This window comes from Cydia splendana, chromosome 1 (assembly GCF_910591565.1).
Source record: "Cydia splendana chromosome 1, ilCydSple1.2, whole genome shotgun sequence".
NCBI lineage: Eukaryota > Metazoa > Arthropoda > Insecta > Lepidoptera > Tortricidae > Cydia > Cydia splendana.
Window position 1 is genome coordinate 212,929 of NC_085960.1, and position 13,865 is coordinate 226,793.

The 13,865-nt window shown below is 46.8% G+C and overlaps 2 protein-coding genes across 2 annotated transcripts in view; both read right to left on the bottom strand.

The window, feature by feature from the left end:
* LOC134798573 (uncharacterized) overlaps positions 1-3,958 on the bottom strand; it is a 29,646-nt gene extending 25,688 nt beyond the window's left edge. Inside the window, exons 1-2 of the mRNA XM_063770949.1 lie at positions 3,736-3,958; positions 2,952-3,190 (exon numbers count right to left, since the gene is read on the bottom strand). Coding sequence (XP_063627019.1) covers positions 2,952-3,190; positions 3,736-3,958 — 462 coding nt within the window. The remainder of the gene's footprint in view (positions 1-2,951; positions 3,191-3,735) is intronic.
* A 119-nt stretch (positions 3,959-4,077) lies between these two features.
* The window catches only part of LOC134806267 (uncharacterized), a 50,323-nt gene continuing 40,535 nt past the window's right edge, over positions 4,078-13,865 (bottom strand). Inside the window, exons 3-4 of the mRNA XM_063779498.1 lie at positions 7,072-7,254; positions 4,078-6,800 (exon numbers count right to left, since the gene is read on the bottom strand). Coding sequence (XP_063635568.1) covers positions 4,358-6,800; positions 7,072-7,157 — 2,529 coding nt within the window. The 5' untranslated portion in view covers positions 7,158-7,254 and the 3' untranslated portion in view covers positions 4,078-4,357. The remainder of the gene's footprint in view (positions 6,801-7,071; positions 7,255-13,865) is intronic.

Genomic DNA, 13,865 nt, shown 5'->3' on the forward strand with positions numbered 1-13,865 from the left:
TACGTTTTACAGGATTTAGCGGGTAAGGATCTTGGTACTTGGCATGTTAAGGATCTTAAGTTAGTGGGTCTTAATAAGTAGTAGTTATTGTTTTTAGTTATTAATATGTTCTGTTGATCACACTTCGAATTTGATGTTGGAAATAATTATATTGCGCCTTAACATCTTTAAGTAGCGGTTCTTGTATAGTCTCCAGTTCTTGCAACGGGAAACCCGTATAATCTTTCTGGAATCGTGCGTTGTAATTAAGCCTATAGGGTAATTGCTAACGTGGTAGTGTAAGCGTGAAGTATGAAAGATGAGTAATGTCAGTGTGATTATTACAGGTACCAGGTTTCACGGATTTCATTCCTTAAGGGTAATAAAATCCTTCATGGCGCGCCGGGGTACTGTAACATAAATGTTACGTAACCTAGGTTAATCGTATGTAATTATTTCTGCGTTCATTAATATAAGTTACATTATTTTATAAGTATGATATTTTAACACTTACCTAACATTTACTTGTTACCTACACTAATCTAGGGATTAAAGTAATAACGTGTAGTCTAATTCTAATCTCAACTTGTTATTTGCGCGACTGACTGTACTCGCCGCGCGAATCAGTACTTGGGCTACCGACCGGTTCCATGCCCCTCGCCGCGTTCCCCCCGCGCTGTCTGGCTGCCGCGCCGCGGTCCGTCCGGCGATCATTCCTTTCTGAGATTCAACGCAGGCGCACGTCGCTCTCTCGCAGCGTCCGTGCATGTTGCGCACTCGCAGCGCATACAATTTAATAAGGGCTATAGTAATTGCCTGAGTTTCTGTACTCGTTTAGTACATGTAATAACGGTTAGAGCCAGTGTAACCCCTTTGGGGTTCTATAGCATGGCTAGAAGGCCGACGGTGGCACGCTCGCGCTGACCCTGAGGACCTGGTGCTGACCCTGGTGCAACACGGCTGACGTCCCTCAGCCCTTCATCGCTCTCAGCTACACAGCGGGCCAGGGAAGTACTAGCGTGTGGGCAGCGACTACTTTCGTAAACCGGGAGTAAAAATCAGACGGTTAACGGACTTTGACCCTTCGACGATCTTATCGAATGCTAGCGACGTTTTAAGCGTTAAATAAATTTTTTTTTAAGTGAGCTTCCTTGTTTTATTTAAACCTCACAGCTTAAACGTAGCAGTGGCTTAAGTGGTACCCGTCTGTAGAAACCAGTCAAAGCCACAATTTTCAATTTCATGTCACAATATTTTCACGACTGTACTTATATATACTTACTAAATTCAAAACTTAATCATGCAGGTACGGTGCTCAATGGTAATAACCGAATTGAAGTGCAATGGCAATAGCTTGGCACTCTCTTCTAATAAATATTATGTACCTAGATTGGAATATGTTTAGGTTCATTACAATAGTGTCAAATCGTGTATCTAATTGTTACTTTTGTGTATTTTCCTATTTACGGGCAGTGTCGAAGTTGTCGAACTAGCCCGGCCTGTTTCTATTTGTTATGAATATCAGTATTTTATATTTAATGGACCTATATAGGTCTAATTGTATATCTACACGTTTAAACATATTTGTATGAGAAGGTTTGTTTCCTAAATATAAAAAAAATATAATAACCCGTAAGTGCTAGTATACAGGGTGCCCAGTAATTGGTGGATAACATTCGAACCATCGACAGGGCACCTTAGGCCGGTCCAGAAAATGCACTTATTAAGTATAGGTCTAGTAAAAGTTTCGTGGTTTTCGAGATAATCGTACTTTTCTAATGTTGTTTTCTTGTTTCAGTGTAATGATCGTTTAGTTAGGCCACAAACGCCACAAATGAAAAGATTTTTACCATCTGTTTTTTTTTATATTCTCAAATAGGCCTGCTAACCGTTTTTCCATAACCAAGGCGTATTTTTAGAAATTAGACCTTACTCCAAAAAACTACATTATACTCTAACATTTTCAACCAGTTTGATCGCTTGTGGTGAAAAAATAAAAATGTATGGAGAACAGAGTGGCCAACTTTCTTAAAAATAGTCTAATACTGATTCTATGGTATCATCACGATCACGATCACACATGCTATTTACATCTTTACAAACAAAGATATGGCCTAGTTGCTGATTAAAGTGAAGTATGGTGCTAGCTATTAAAAAAGACAGAAAAGGTAGATTATCTCGAAAACCATGAAACTTTTACAGACCTATAAGTGCATTTTCTTGACCACCCTAAGGTGCCCTGTCGGTGGTTAGAAGGTTACCCATTAATTACTGGGCATCCTGTACGTAACAACTACGGTGCGTGTGAGGGTGCGGCATAGTACACACAGCACTACTACATTATAATTATATAGTTTAAAAAAGATTAGTAGAAGATAAGATGCAACTGCACGTCGGCGGACAGCACGGCGCGGGACGAGCCCGTCACGTCACGGTCACGCATAGTTAGATCTCTTCCGATACTCTCCACTCTGGAGGGCTTTATCCGCCTTTCGGCTTTGAAAGCTGTCGCGATTCGCACCCCACCGCTGCTGTGGGGTGGTCTTTTCTCTTAATTTGGGGCTAACGCGACCAATCGCGCGCGTGATGCGAATTCATCAACCAATCGCGTGCGTGATGCGAACTCATAAACAAATCGCGTTGTAGCGATGTCACACCGCTGTACTGGCCCCATTCATATAATATTTAAAACTTTCGCGTTTTGAACGCATATTAACTCACATTTATAGACGGGTCTAACGCGAAATTTATTCAATTACCCTTATTTACCGAAGTTTCGACACATAAATAAATAAATAAAGGTCGGTAAATAAAGGTAATTGAATAAATTTCGCGTTAGACCCGTCTATAAATGTGAGTTAATATGTGGCCCCATTCATGCCCCATTCTTATTGCCGGTCAGGCCAGTCCTGAGATACGTCAATGATTTGGGGACGATTAGACGTCTGTTTGACGAGGAACACGTAATGTACCTCGTCGGACCGGGTGGCGATGCTCCGACGCGGCGTGTTGTCTGCGTCGGCGCGGGGCGGGCGGGGTGCGGCGCGGGGGGGCGGCGGGCGCGCGTCGCGCGGGAAGCGCAGGCGCATCTCCACGTCGGCGGGCAGCGCGGCGCGGCACGAGCCGGCCACGGTCACGGACCAGCCGCCCGCCGCGTCCGGCCCGGCCGCGGCCGCCGAGCGAGCTTTGTTCCCCGTGTTGTCCGTTACGTCTGCAAGTGAACCGAGTGCTTGATATATTCGTTAATATTTATAATAGCTTTTATACAAACTATGACAGAAATGATTAGGCACAACAATAACAAATCATCCCGATTCATTTAACCTTTTGGACGCCAATGACCGATATATACGCACCGCAGGTTCAACGCCAAAGACTGATTGATCGGTCACAGACCACAGAGCAACATAGACCTACGTGCATATGCATAAAGTTCAATTTCAGTTTTGACACTTCGGTGACGTGGCGTTCGCGTGACAGCTTTTGTGTTTGACACGGCGTCGAAAAGGTTAAATGGCCATAATATTGAAGATTTGCTTAGATGTCGATTTAAACCTTCTAGGGGTTAACCATGTCTGAATGAGTAGGTCTAGGTACTAAAATGACTGGGTAGTTTCTGCAAATTGTAATTATTTGCTTGATGCCTAAGTACTTGGGGATTGAGAAGGACTTGCCTAAAAACTTGTAAAAACGAACTTGTGGCAGGTTCTTATTGCTGTAACTTGGGGTAAACAAGGTGTTCGTTAATGGTGATACCTGGTTGCGAGGCGGGTCGGAGACGATGCGAGGCACGCGAGGTGTGCGCAGCGCGAGCGAGGCGTGGGCGGCGCCGGCGCGCGGCCAGCCAGCGCGGCGCCGCGCACAGCAGCGAGCTGCCGCCGCTGTCGCTACCCGAGCTCGAGCTGCGCGCCGAGCGGCCCAGCGCCGGCGCACGCGCGGGCACTGATGGCTGCGCCATCTCCTCGGTCACCGCATCCATCTGGGCCCGCTCGCTCTTCACCCGACCGGGAGGGTTAGCTCTCCGGTACTTATTTTCTGTCGCTACCTTTTTCTCTTTCAAAGGTCCATTTCCTCCTTCGAATAAATAAAAAACAAAAATTCTCATTCAAACCGTTTATTAAATATACCACTATATAACGATATAAAGCTTCGATACAACTCTGTCGTCTATGTACAAATAAATATACGTGCCGGTCCATCTATAATATATTCGTGATAAAAACTTCGGTGCGAGTAAAAAAAATATAGTCAACTTCGATGGCGGTCTACGCTCTATTACATACAAAATAATAGTGTCTACGTCGAGTCAACCGTACGAAACAAAACCGTTCGTGATATAAGGCACTAGCACTGTCGGACGCAAGCGTGCGGTGCGGGGTCAGCGGCACGGGGCACAAGCGAGCGCGATACCTGCCGCGACGCGGGGCGCGGGCGGCGGCGCGGGTGGCGGCGAGGGCGCCGCGCGCCGCGGGGACGTCATCGTGCTGCGCGACGCGCGCTGCGGCGCCGGCGGCGACGTCGCCGCGCTGCGTACAGAGCGCGGTGGCGGCAGCGGGAGGCTCGGCGCCGACACGCGCCGCGCCAGCGCCTCGTCGGACGCCGGCGGCGACTCTGGGGGCCCCGCGCCACGCTCCTCAGGGATGATGTCAAACACGCGGCGGAAGCGAAGCGAACCGGCGCGCGCACGGGGCTCCGCGGGCGGCGGGACGGACGCGCGCCGCGCCGACGGCGGCGGCGACGGCGAGGGTGGGGGTGGCGGCGAACGCGGACGATTTGTCGCCTTTTTTGTCGTTCGCTGGATTCTCTCGTAGATAGGTATCGGGATCCGAGACTTTTTACTTTTGGAGTTACTGTAATGCTCGTCAGAGTTCGTCGTCTCGGGGGAATTCTGCGAATCGTCCACGTACTCCAGGATCTCGAGGATCTCGATACACTTGTCACCGTCGTGAATCTCGGACTTCTGATAGATACGGCGCGGGGCGTCTGGCGGCGGCAGCGAAAGCTTGCCGTGCAAAGCGCGTTCTATTCTTCCGTTGTGTTCTTCAATAAGACTGCTCCCGTTTCTCGCCGGTTTGTTGCGGTCAGCGCGCGGTCGTCGATGAATGCGCATACACTTATACTCTTCCTGTGCGATTTTAGCAATGAGATCGTCGACGAGCGCGGCGACAATGGCGCGCGCATCGTGGTCGGCGGCCCGCCGCCGCGCTTTCTCCTGACCACCGCCACGGCGCGACTCCATCCGCAACTCACGCTTGCGATGCCGTCGCAGTAGTCGCTCACGGATTCTGTCGGGCATTCGATCGGCGACAACGACGTTTTCTTTGTCGCAATCACAGTCTTCGTCAGTTATACGCACGAAGAAGGCTTCGGACTTGTCGCGCGTCGGCGGCGCCTCCGGGAGCAAGTCCAACACGTCAACGGCGGAGCGTTGCAGGCGGCGCGCGGGCGGCGGCGCGCGCGGGGACGCGGGGTCATCCAGACTGTCCACCAGGCTCGGGCACGCCGACGGCTCCGCCTCCGACGACGACGTGTTCACCTCCATGGAGGCGGAGTGCGGCAGCGCCGACAGTCGCGGCACGAGCGCCGGCTCGCGCGCCCAGTAGTTGCCGGCGCCGACGCCCAGCCCCGTCAGCGAGGGCGAATCCGAGTTGGAGTCCGTATGGTGCTCGATATACGTGTCCACGTTGGAAGACTCGATTTGTGTCAGCGTGGGCTCGCCGGGGTAGGGGCCCGGCTCCAACCGGTACAGCTCATCGTGGAAAAGTTTCTGGATTTGTTGCAGCACGGCGCGATTGACCGAATCCACCGGTTCGTTATTGTTGGGCTCGGGCGCGAGGGAGGGCGGCAAGGGCGAGCGAGGATTGTTGCACGCGTCGCGCTTCTCGTTGTCGGTGTGGCACAGCTCCTCGTTGCCGAAGATGATCTGGTGGTTGGAGGTGGGGCTGAGGTGGACGATGGTATTGACGCCGGTGTTCTGCAGCCGCACTTTGATCTCCTTCTCGACGACGACTCCGGCACCACCCACCGCCGCGCTCATGCTCTCCAACTGCTCCGAGAGAGAATTGAGGCTCTCCACTAGAATGTTGGAGACGTACTCGTCGATGTTGATGTTGCAGGCACGGCCGCGTGCGGGGCTAGAGCTGGCATTCGTCCGCGATGGACTGCTCGATTCCGGAGCGCGTGGCGCCTCCACCGTCTCGGACACGACGATCTCGAGCACTTCATACGGCGGGGAGCCGGCGGTGGTCAACATATCGAAAGGAAGACTGCTATAGCGGTCCACGTCGACCTCGGTGACGTACGGGACCGGGACGGGCGCCGGCGCCGGCAGCGCGGTGGGCAGTGATTCCGACGGCGTCGCCGTGGAGTCGGAGGAGGAGCACGCGGCGGGCGGCGAGCGCGCCGCGTCGCTCGCCATGTGCGAGTAGCGCGCGAACACGTCGCGCGGCGCGGCGGGCGAGCGTGCGCGGTGCGACGCGAACGTGCAGTCCGAGCACGCGGGGGATACGCCCGGCGACGCCGGGGGGGACGCGGGGCGCGGGGTCCACTCCAGTCGCTGACGCTTCGGCGTCGCCCAGCCCGAGCCGGCGGGCGAGCGGCGCAGCTCGGAGCTGGAGCCGTGCAGCGAGCGCGAGGTGCGCTGCGCGGGCAAGGGCGCGGGCGCGCGGCCCCATAGGCGCCTCAGTAGCGCGGACTTGCGCATTAGCTCGCGGTCGGGGTGCACGCTGCGTACGCAGCCGCCGCACGCCGCCGACGACGACGACGGCGACGTGGCGGCGCAAGGCTCCTCTGTCTCGTTACTCTGCTGAGCTAAGCGGTATCTGGAAATGTAAATAAACCGGGTCAGTTGCTGTATGGTGCTGTAACAAACGTTTTCAAACGGGTACCCTCTCTATAAGGGTAGACATTTTTAGCTCTAGCGTCACTGCTAAACAGGCATATACATAGAATTATCGTTTCGTCGTCACTTTCGCTGAGACTTTCCTCAGTCGCTCGAAGCATGTTCATGTAACAGAATTTGTTATTTTGTTTTGTGAGTGTTTTCTTTCTTCTGACATCGGGTTGTTTAGATTAATTGGCGCTCGCACTCACTTCCTCATGATGGTCTCTGGTACAGAGTATCGTCGGCGCAGCAGGCCGGGCGAGGCGCCTGTGCGCGTAGGCTCGACGTGCGGCATGGCGGGCGCGGGCGCGGGGGCGGGGGAGCAGGCGGGCGCGGGCGCGGGAGGGGCGCTCGCGCACCATGTGCAAGGGCTTGACAGCTGACTCGCGAGCCTGAAACAGTATACACACGGCGTGAGTCACAACAATGAGAGAACGTGACAAACAAGGGATATCATCAGGTTCATACACTATGCTGTTTATGGTTCCGTAGCCAAATGGCAAAAAACGGAACCCTTATAGATTCGTCATGTCTGTCCGTCTGTCCGTGTATGTCACAGCCACTTTTTTCCGAAACTATAAGAACTATACTGTTGAAACTTGGTAAGTAGATGTATTCTGTGAACCGCATTAAGATTTTTACACAAAAATAGAAAAAAAACATTAAATTTTGGGGGTTCCCCATACTTAGGACTGAAACTCAAATTTTTTTTTTCATCAAACCCTGTGGGGTATCTATATTGGATAGGTCTCCAAAAATTATATTGAGGTTTCTAATATATATTTTTTCTGAACTGAATAGTTTACGTGAGAGACACTTCCAAAGTGGTAAAATGTGTGCCCCCCCCCCCCTTTAACTTCTAAAATAAGAGAATGATAAAACTAAAACAAATATATGATGTACATTACCATGCAAACTTCCACCGAAAATTGGTTTGAACGAGATCTAGTGAGTAGTTTTTTTTTTAATACGTCATAAATCGTAAACGGCAATTTTATTATGTTACTTGCTGCTACGGAACCCTTCATGGGCGAGTCCGACTCGCACTTGGCCGGTTTTTCTTTCTTGACATTTTTATCGGCATGTTTGTCTCAGGGCTATAACCGCGAAAATCGAAGTTCGCAAATTGCGGGCATTTTTCTCTGTCACTCTAATTACGCCTTCATTGGAGTAAAAGAGAAAGATCCCCGCAATTTGCGAATTTCGGTTTTCGCGGTAGCCCCTCAGGTACCCCGTAACACAGATTATATTTAATAGTTCTTATTAAGTAGGTACGTGCAAAAACTTATACAAATTATTGCGGCTCGTTGCGCGTTTCGCACGCGAGCCGCGGGCAAATTCCTGCCGGCTCACTGAGCCGCACAATTATATTGAGACAACTGTACAGTACGGTATTGGAAATCGATGATTTATCTATGGCATGGCGGCAGGAATCGGAGCGAGGCGTAGAAAACATGTAAATAGCATGCAGATTCAGCGAGATATCTCTGCGCGGCTCGAGCGGCGCCGGCGCGGGCTCACACCGGTGCGGGCGCACAGTCGCACACCGCCGCGGGCGCCGGGACTCATCAATTATTTTACCCGCAAATATAATATACACTAGATGAAGCAAATATCATGATTTGTATTGAAACCAAGCGTGCAGACTTTTTACCACAGTCACAGTCGTAATTTAGTGATGGGAAATCCTAACCGATTCAAAGATACCGATGCCCCTCTGCCCCGTTACGATTCAACTGTCTTGCTCATACTCATAGATTTTATATCTGCGGTCTCGCTCGCTCACTCCCCGCTGCCCCGCGAACCACGCCAAAAATCACAAATCGATTAACACGAATGACATCGATTTTCTGACAGACGAATGATAAAGACAGACGAATTATAAAAACAGACGAATGATCTTCTTCCCAACTTTTCCCTTCAATGAAACTGGAATTTTCAAAATCTATGACTGGATTATGTTGAAAACAAAAATAATAAAAGTATTTTTAACACACTAAACGTATAAACATATAATCGTATATGTTTAAATTACCCTCCTTTTTAAAGGTGTCGTGTAAAATTAGGACATGTTTTTTTTTATCAATAACTACTAAAAAAGTTTTTATAATACTTACCTACTTTCATTCATCTGTCCGATATCGATTAAAATCGATTATTAGAAGAGATCGGTAGAACCTGGTAGAACGAACAACACTAGTCGCTAAATTTGACAGTAGACGAATGATAAATGGCCTGTACCACGAAGTCGAAACGATGCGCGACAGTATCGCTTGTTCCGATATTCATCGTCTGTTAACTCACAACGTCAGATCAAACGCTCAAAGTAAACGCGACATGTATTGTAAATATAGTTTTGTAACGTTAAGCTAAAGTTACTTAGGTACATTATTGGAATCACATCTTGGAATACTTAAAAAATAGTTATAAAATGAAATTACGCATTAAGTATATCATTTTAAAATTACTTAAGTATTTGTGATAGGAAATATGTCCTTGCCCTTGGATGCTCGCAATATTTGGGCTGTTGCAGTTAATTATCACACAACGAGGCATTTTTCAAGTTTTCGCAGGACGACCGGCTGCAACAACTGATGCGCGTGGACCGTCAGTAGCGACGGCCAACCTCGACGCTTGGTCGGGGTTTGGACACGCGAACTAGATGCATTTGCGTCATCTAGTGTATATTCATATCTGTGATTTTACCAATCTTCGTGGTCATCGGTCATGGAAACCGTTTATTACATTGAGTTAAGCTGGCCGTACACACCAGGGTACGCCTGCACAGTTTTCCCTGTAAGTACTTATATATGTACAGTTCAACTACACTACAGCACAGTCGAATGCCACTTAATAGGTAGGTGTAGGTACACTAGGTAGGTACGCTACATTTTACCTGTGCAGGCATACCCTAGTGTGTATGGCTAGTTTTAAACATCAAGGTAATTCAACACTTCATGAATCATGAAGGACCGGCGTAGTCTATAGGTACCTTAAGAAGACTTTTGAACATTTTTTTCTTTAGCTAAATCGTAATAAAAGAACGGCACAGGTAGGTACAACATTATAACTTGATTGTGCAGATTTTTTTTAAATCAAATATCATTTATTATCGGGCAACTAAGGCCCATACCTTACAAACTAACATACAGACAATAATAAAAATCTTACAAGCTAAAAATATTTTTGGATTTAAAGCGGCCCACAGATTACCAGTTCACCGGACGGTCTCAGTCTGTCAGTTAAGCGCAAATGGTGACAGTCCTGAACAACTGACAGGCTGATATCGTCCGGCGGACTGGTAATCAGTGGGCCCCCTTACAGCCGTATTCGAACAATGAGATACGTCAAATACTAGATATTGAAACGATATGGATCGGATATCGTCGTTGCGCTTACCAAATCTGATATGTGCGAGATTTTATTCAAATGAATTAATACCTTATGTGTTTCGTTGCTAGGTACCTATTTGTCTATCAAAAATCGAACACATATCAGATTTGGAAAGCGCAACGACGATATGTCAGTGTCAAATAAGTGTCAAAATTGACGTTTCCTCAAACATAAACGTCACTTTTGACACTTGTTTGACACTGACATATCCGAACCATATTATTTCAATATCTAGTATTTGACGTATCTCATTGTTCGAATACGGCTGTTAGGCACAATTTTGTCGAGAATATACACCGTACAAAGATAGTTAGATAACCAGTTTTCCTGCTTTTCATAATGGTACAAACGACATTCAAATCCTTCCTAAAACTCGACATAGGTAAATGATGGTTTCACCATGGTATAATAATATACTCCGCCTGGTACTCTATTCCGAGATTCGCGTATGACCTAACTGACACGGGCCGACGTCATCATGCTGTTTACAGGTTCTCAAACTTTAAAATGTGGGAGAATTTTAACCAACGGTGAAAATTATTTTAACGGCATTAATTTTAAGTTATTCATGTAGAAACATAGTAAAATAAAACAAATCTAATGTATTGAATTTAACTTTATTTATCTATACAAGACAAACGTTAGAAAAACTAATTCACAGTTACACATTAATTACCAAGCTTACGACGTGAAAAGTTTGGAAAAGCGAGAAGGAAATAACAATTAACACGCGTTCGACAAGGATGACGGTCAGGGCATGAAGTTATCTAGATCCGAATTGTCAAATGTGACAGCGCTATCCTGTGTTGCCAGTAATGTAAACAGAATTACCCGAACGTCTGAAATTTCTTTCGTGAATCGGAAGATAATGCTAACGAATAATTAAAAATGACGTGTTATTGTAAAATTTAAGATAAAATACATATAAATGAAAATTATAAAATTATTAAAAAAATATTTCAACTTATTAACCATAGGTATAATGTACCCATGTAACATGTTATGTTGAAATAAAGTGGCAATGTTATTGTTACGTAGGCCCGTGTCACTCTGGGAATAGAAGACCATGTTTTATTAGACCATGGGTTTCACAATCACAACAACACAAATAAGGAAATAGATAGTTACGGTATGATAACAAACGCGGAAAACAATTTGATTCAATTATTTATCGAGAAATTCGAGAACCACTAAAACCCCTTAATTACTTATGTGCTCCTTTTAATGACCAACCCAGCGCTGACCGAGACGGGGTGACTCAGCTGCGAGTATTGTAAGCTTCCATCTACTCCATCTAGACTAGACACACATTAAGAATAAAACACAAAAACAAAAATCTCTCTAGCTCCTTCCTATCAAAAACTCAAGCTAACGCCAACTACAAATAAATTAAATTAAGCACTGATTTCCATAATATATCACTAACCGGTAATGAGTGATTGTGTATCTCGGTGGGAGGTGGTCGCGCGACTGCACCGAGACGCTCAGCTCGGAGACCGAATACTGTACGGCGCGGCGCGGCGCGGCGGCGCGGCGCTGCATGATTGCCGCGCGCGGTAACGGCGCTTCATTAACTAATGATAATGAACTCTTACAGTAGTTACCAGCCGCTATCCTAATTATCCGCTACAATCATTCCTAATACAACGTGGCTACAGTAAAAGGCTGAGGTTAGGATACATTTGAGCAAACATCTTTTCGAAACGACATAACTGATTGCAGGATACCTATTTACTAACTGAAAGATTGCTAGAGCTCCCCAAAGTGCGCTGTAATGACGGCCTGCATTTGTTATTCAAACAATGAACACAGTTAAGAGCGCTCTTACAAGAAAAGTCGAAATAATGCAAAATTGATGATACTAGTCGACGAAATTCAGGACTTTGCGCTCATTATTAGAAACAATGAGTACTTGTTCCAGTAAAAGCGTCTTCTTATCTTTATAAATATCGTTGTAAATATTAGAAAAAGGACTTATTAAATTAGTAATGATTTTTTTTCCGATGGTCGTTTCCGAAAAACCCCGTGAAGCACTGAATGGCGAGCTCTTATTTGGAAATGTTGAGAATTTTACTCTGCTAAACCTGGCTATTTTGTATTACTAATACCCTGTACTTTAGGCATATCAAACTATATTTTTCCTACATACCTTTGAGAAAGAGAAAATCAAAGTAAAACGAACTCGATTTTCTCTCCGAAACAAGTGTCAATTCCTACGAAAATCTACTTAATATCGAAGTCATTTTCATACTCAAGCAATCTGCAACGTTTGCTTATACTATTGGTATACATTAGTGTTTATGAAATTCTACTATAATTTTTTGGCAATTTTTTGAAAACTACTCTATATTACCGATGACGCGCGCTGCGCCAGCTCAGTGCCGCGGCAGAGCTTGTAGAGGCAGGACGTGTGTCGGTCGGCTCCGCACATTTTCAACGGCGACGACGAGGTTTTTTATCATTGTGTGCGGCGGGCGCCGTGTAAAACGCTATACTGTGTGCGTGTAAACCGCAACGAGAGACTTTGATCCTAGCACTGTTTTTATAGTATTATAATTTATAATGGTACAGTTTAATAAACTACCGGACAGGATTAAAAATATTTGAAACGACCTGACATTCTATATGTATTTATTTGACTCAAGATAGTACTCAGGGTCTGATGATGGAGCCGGAAGGTGGTCACCGGTACCAATCAACCATGCAACTAAACCACTTCGTGTTTAGGCTCGTTTTATTCGTCTCAACAAGATCTTTGACTTAAGATAGTACTCAGGGTCTGATGATGGAGCCGGAAGGTGGTCACCGGTACCAATCAACCATGCAACTAAACCACTTCGTGTTTGGGCTCGTTTGATTCGTCTCAACAAGATCTTTGGCACAAGATAATACTCAGGGTCTGATGATGGAGCCGGAAGGTGGTCACCGGTACCAATCAACCATGCAACTAAACCACTTCGTGTTTAGGCTCGTTTGATTCGTCTCAACAAGATCTTTGACACAAGATAGTACTCAGGGTCTGATGATGGAGCCGGCAGGTGGTCACCGGTACCAATCAACCATGCCACTAAACCACTTCGTGTTTAGGCTCGTTTTATTCGTTTCTATAAGATCTTTGACACAAGATAGTACTCAGGGTCTGATGTTGGAGCCGGAAGGTGGTCACCGGTACCAATCAACCATGCAACTAAACCACTTCGTGTTTGGGCTCGTTTGATTTGTCGCAACAAGATCTTTGACACAAGTTAGTACTGAGGGTCTGATGATGGATCCGGAAGGTGGTGACCGGTACCAATCAACCATGCAACTAAACCACTTCGTGTTTGGCTTCGTTCGATTCGTCGCAACAAGATCTTTGACACAAGTTAGTACTCAGGGTCTGATGATGGAGCTGGACTCCACCCACGGGTACCATGCAGTCTACTATGTAACTGAACCACTTCGTGTTTGGGCTCGTTTGATTTGTCGTAACAAGATCTTTGACACAAGGTAGTACTGAGGGTCTGATGATGGATCCGGAAGGTGGTCACCGGTACCAATCAACCATGCAACTAAACCACTTCGTGTTTGGCTTCGTTCGATTCGTCGCAACAAGATCTTTGACACAAGT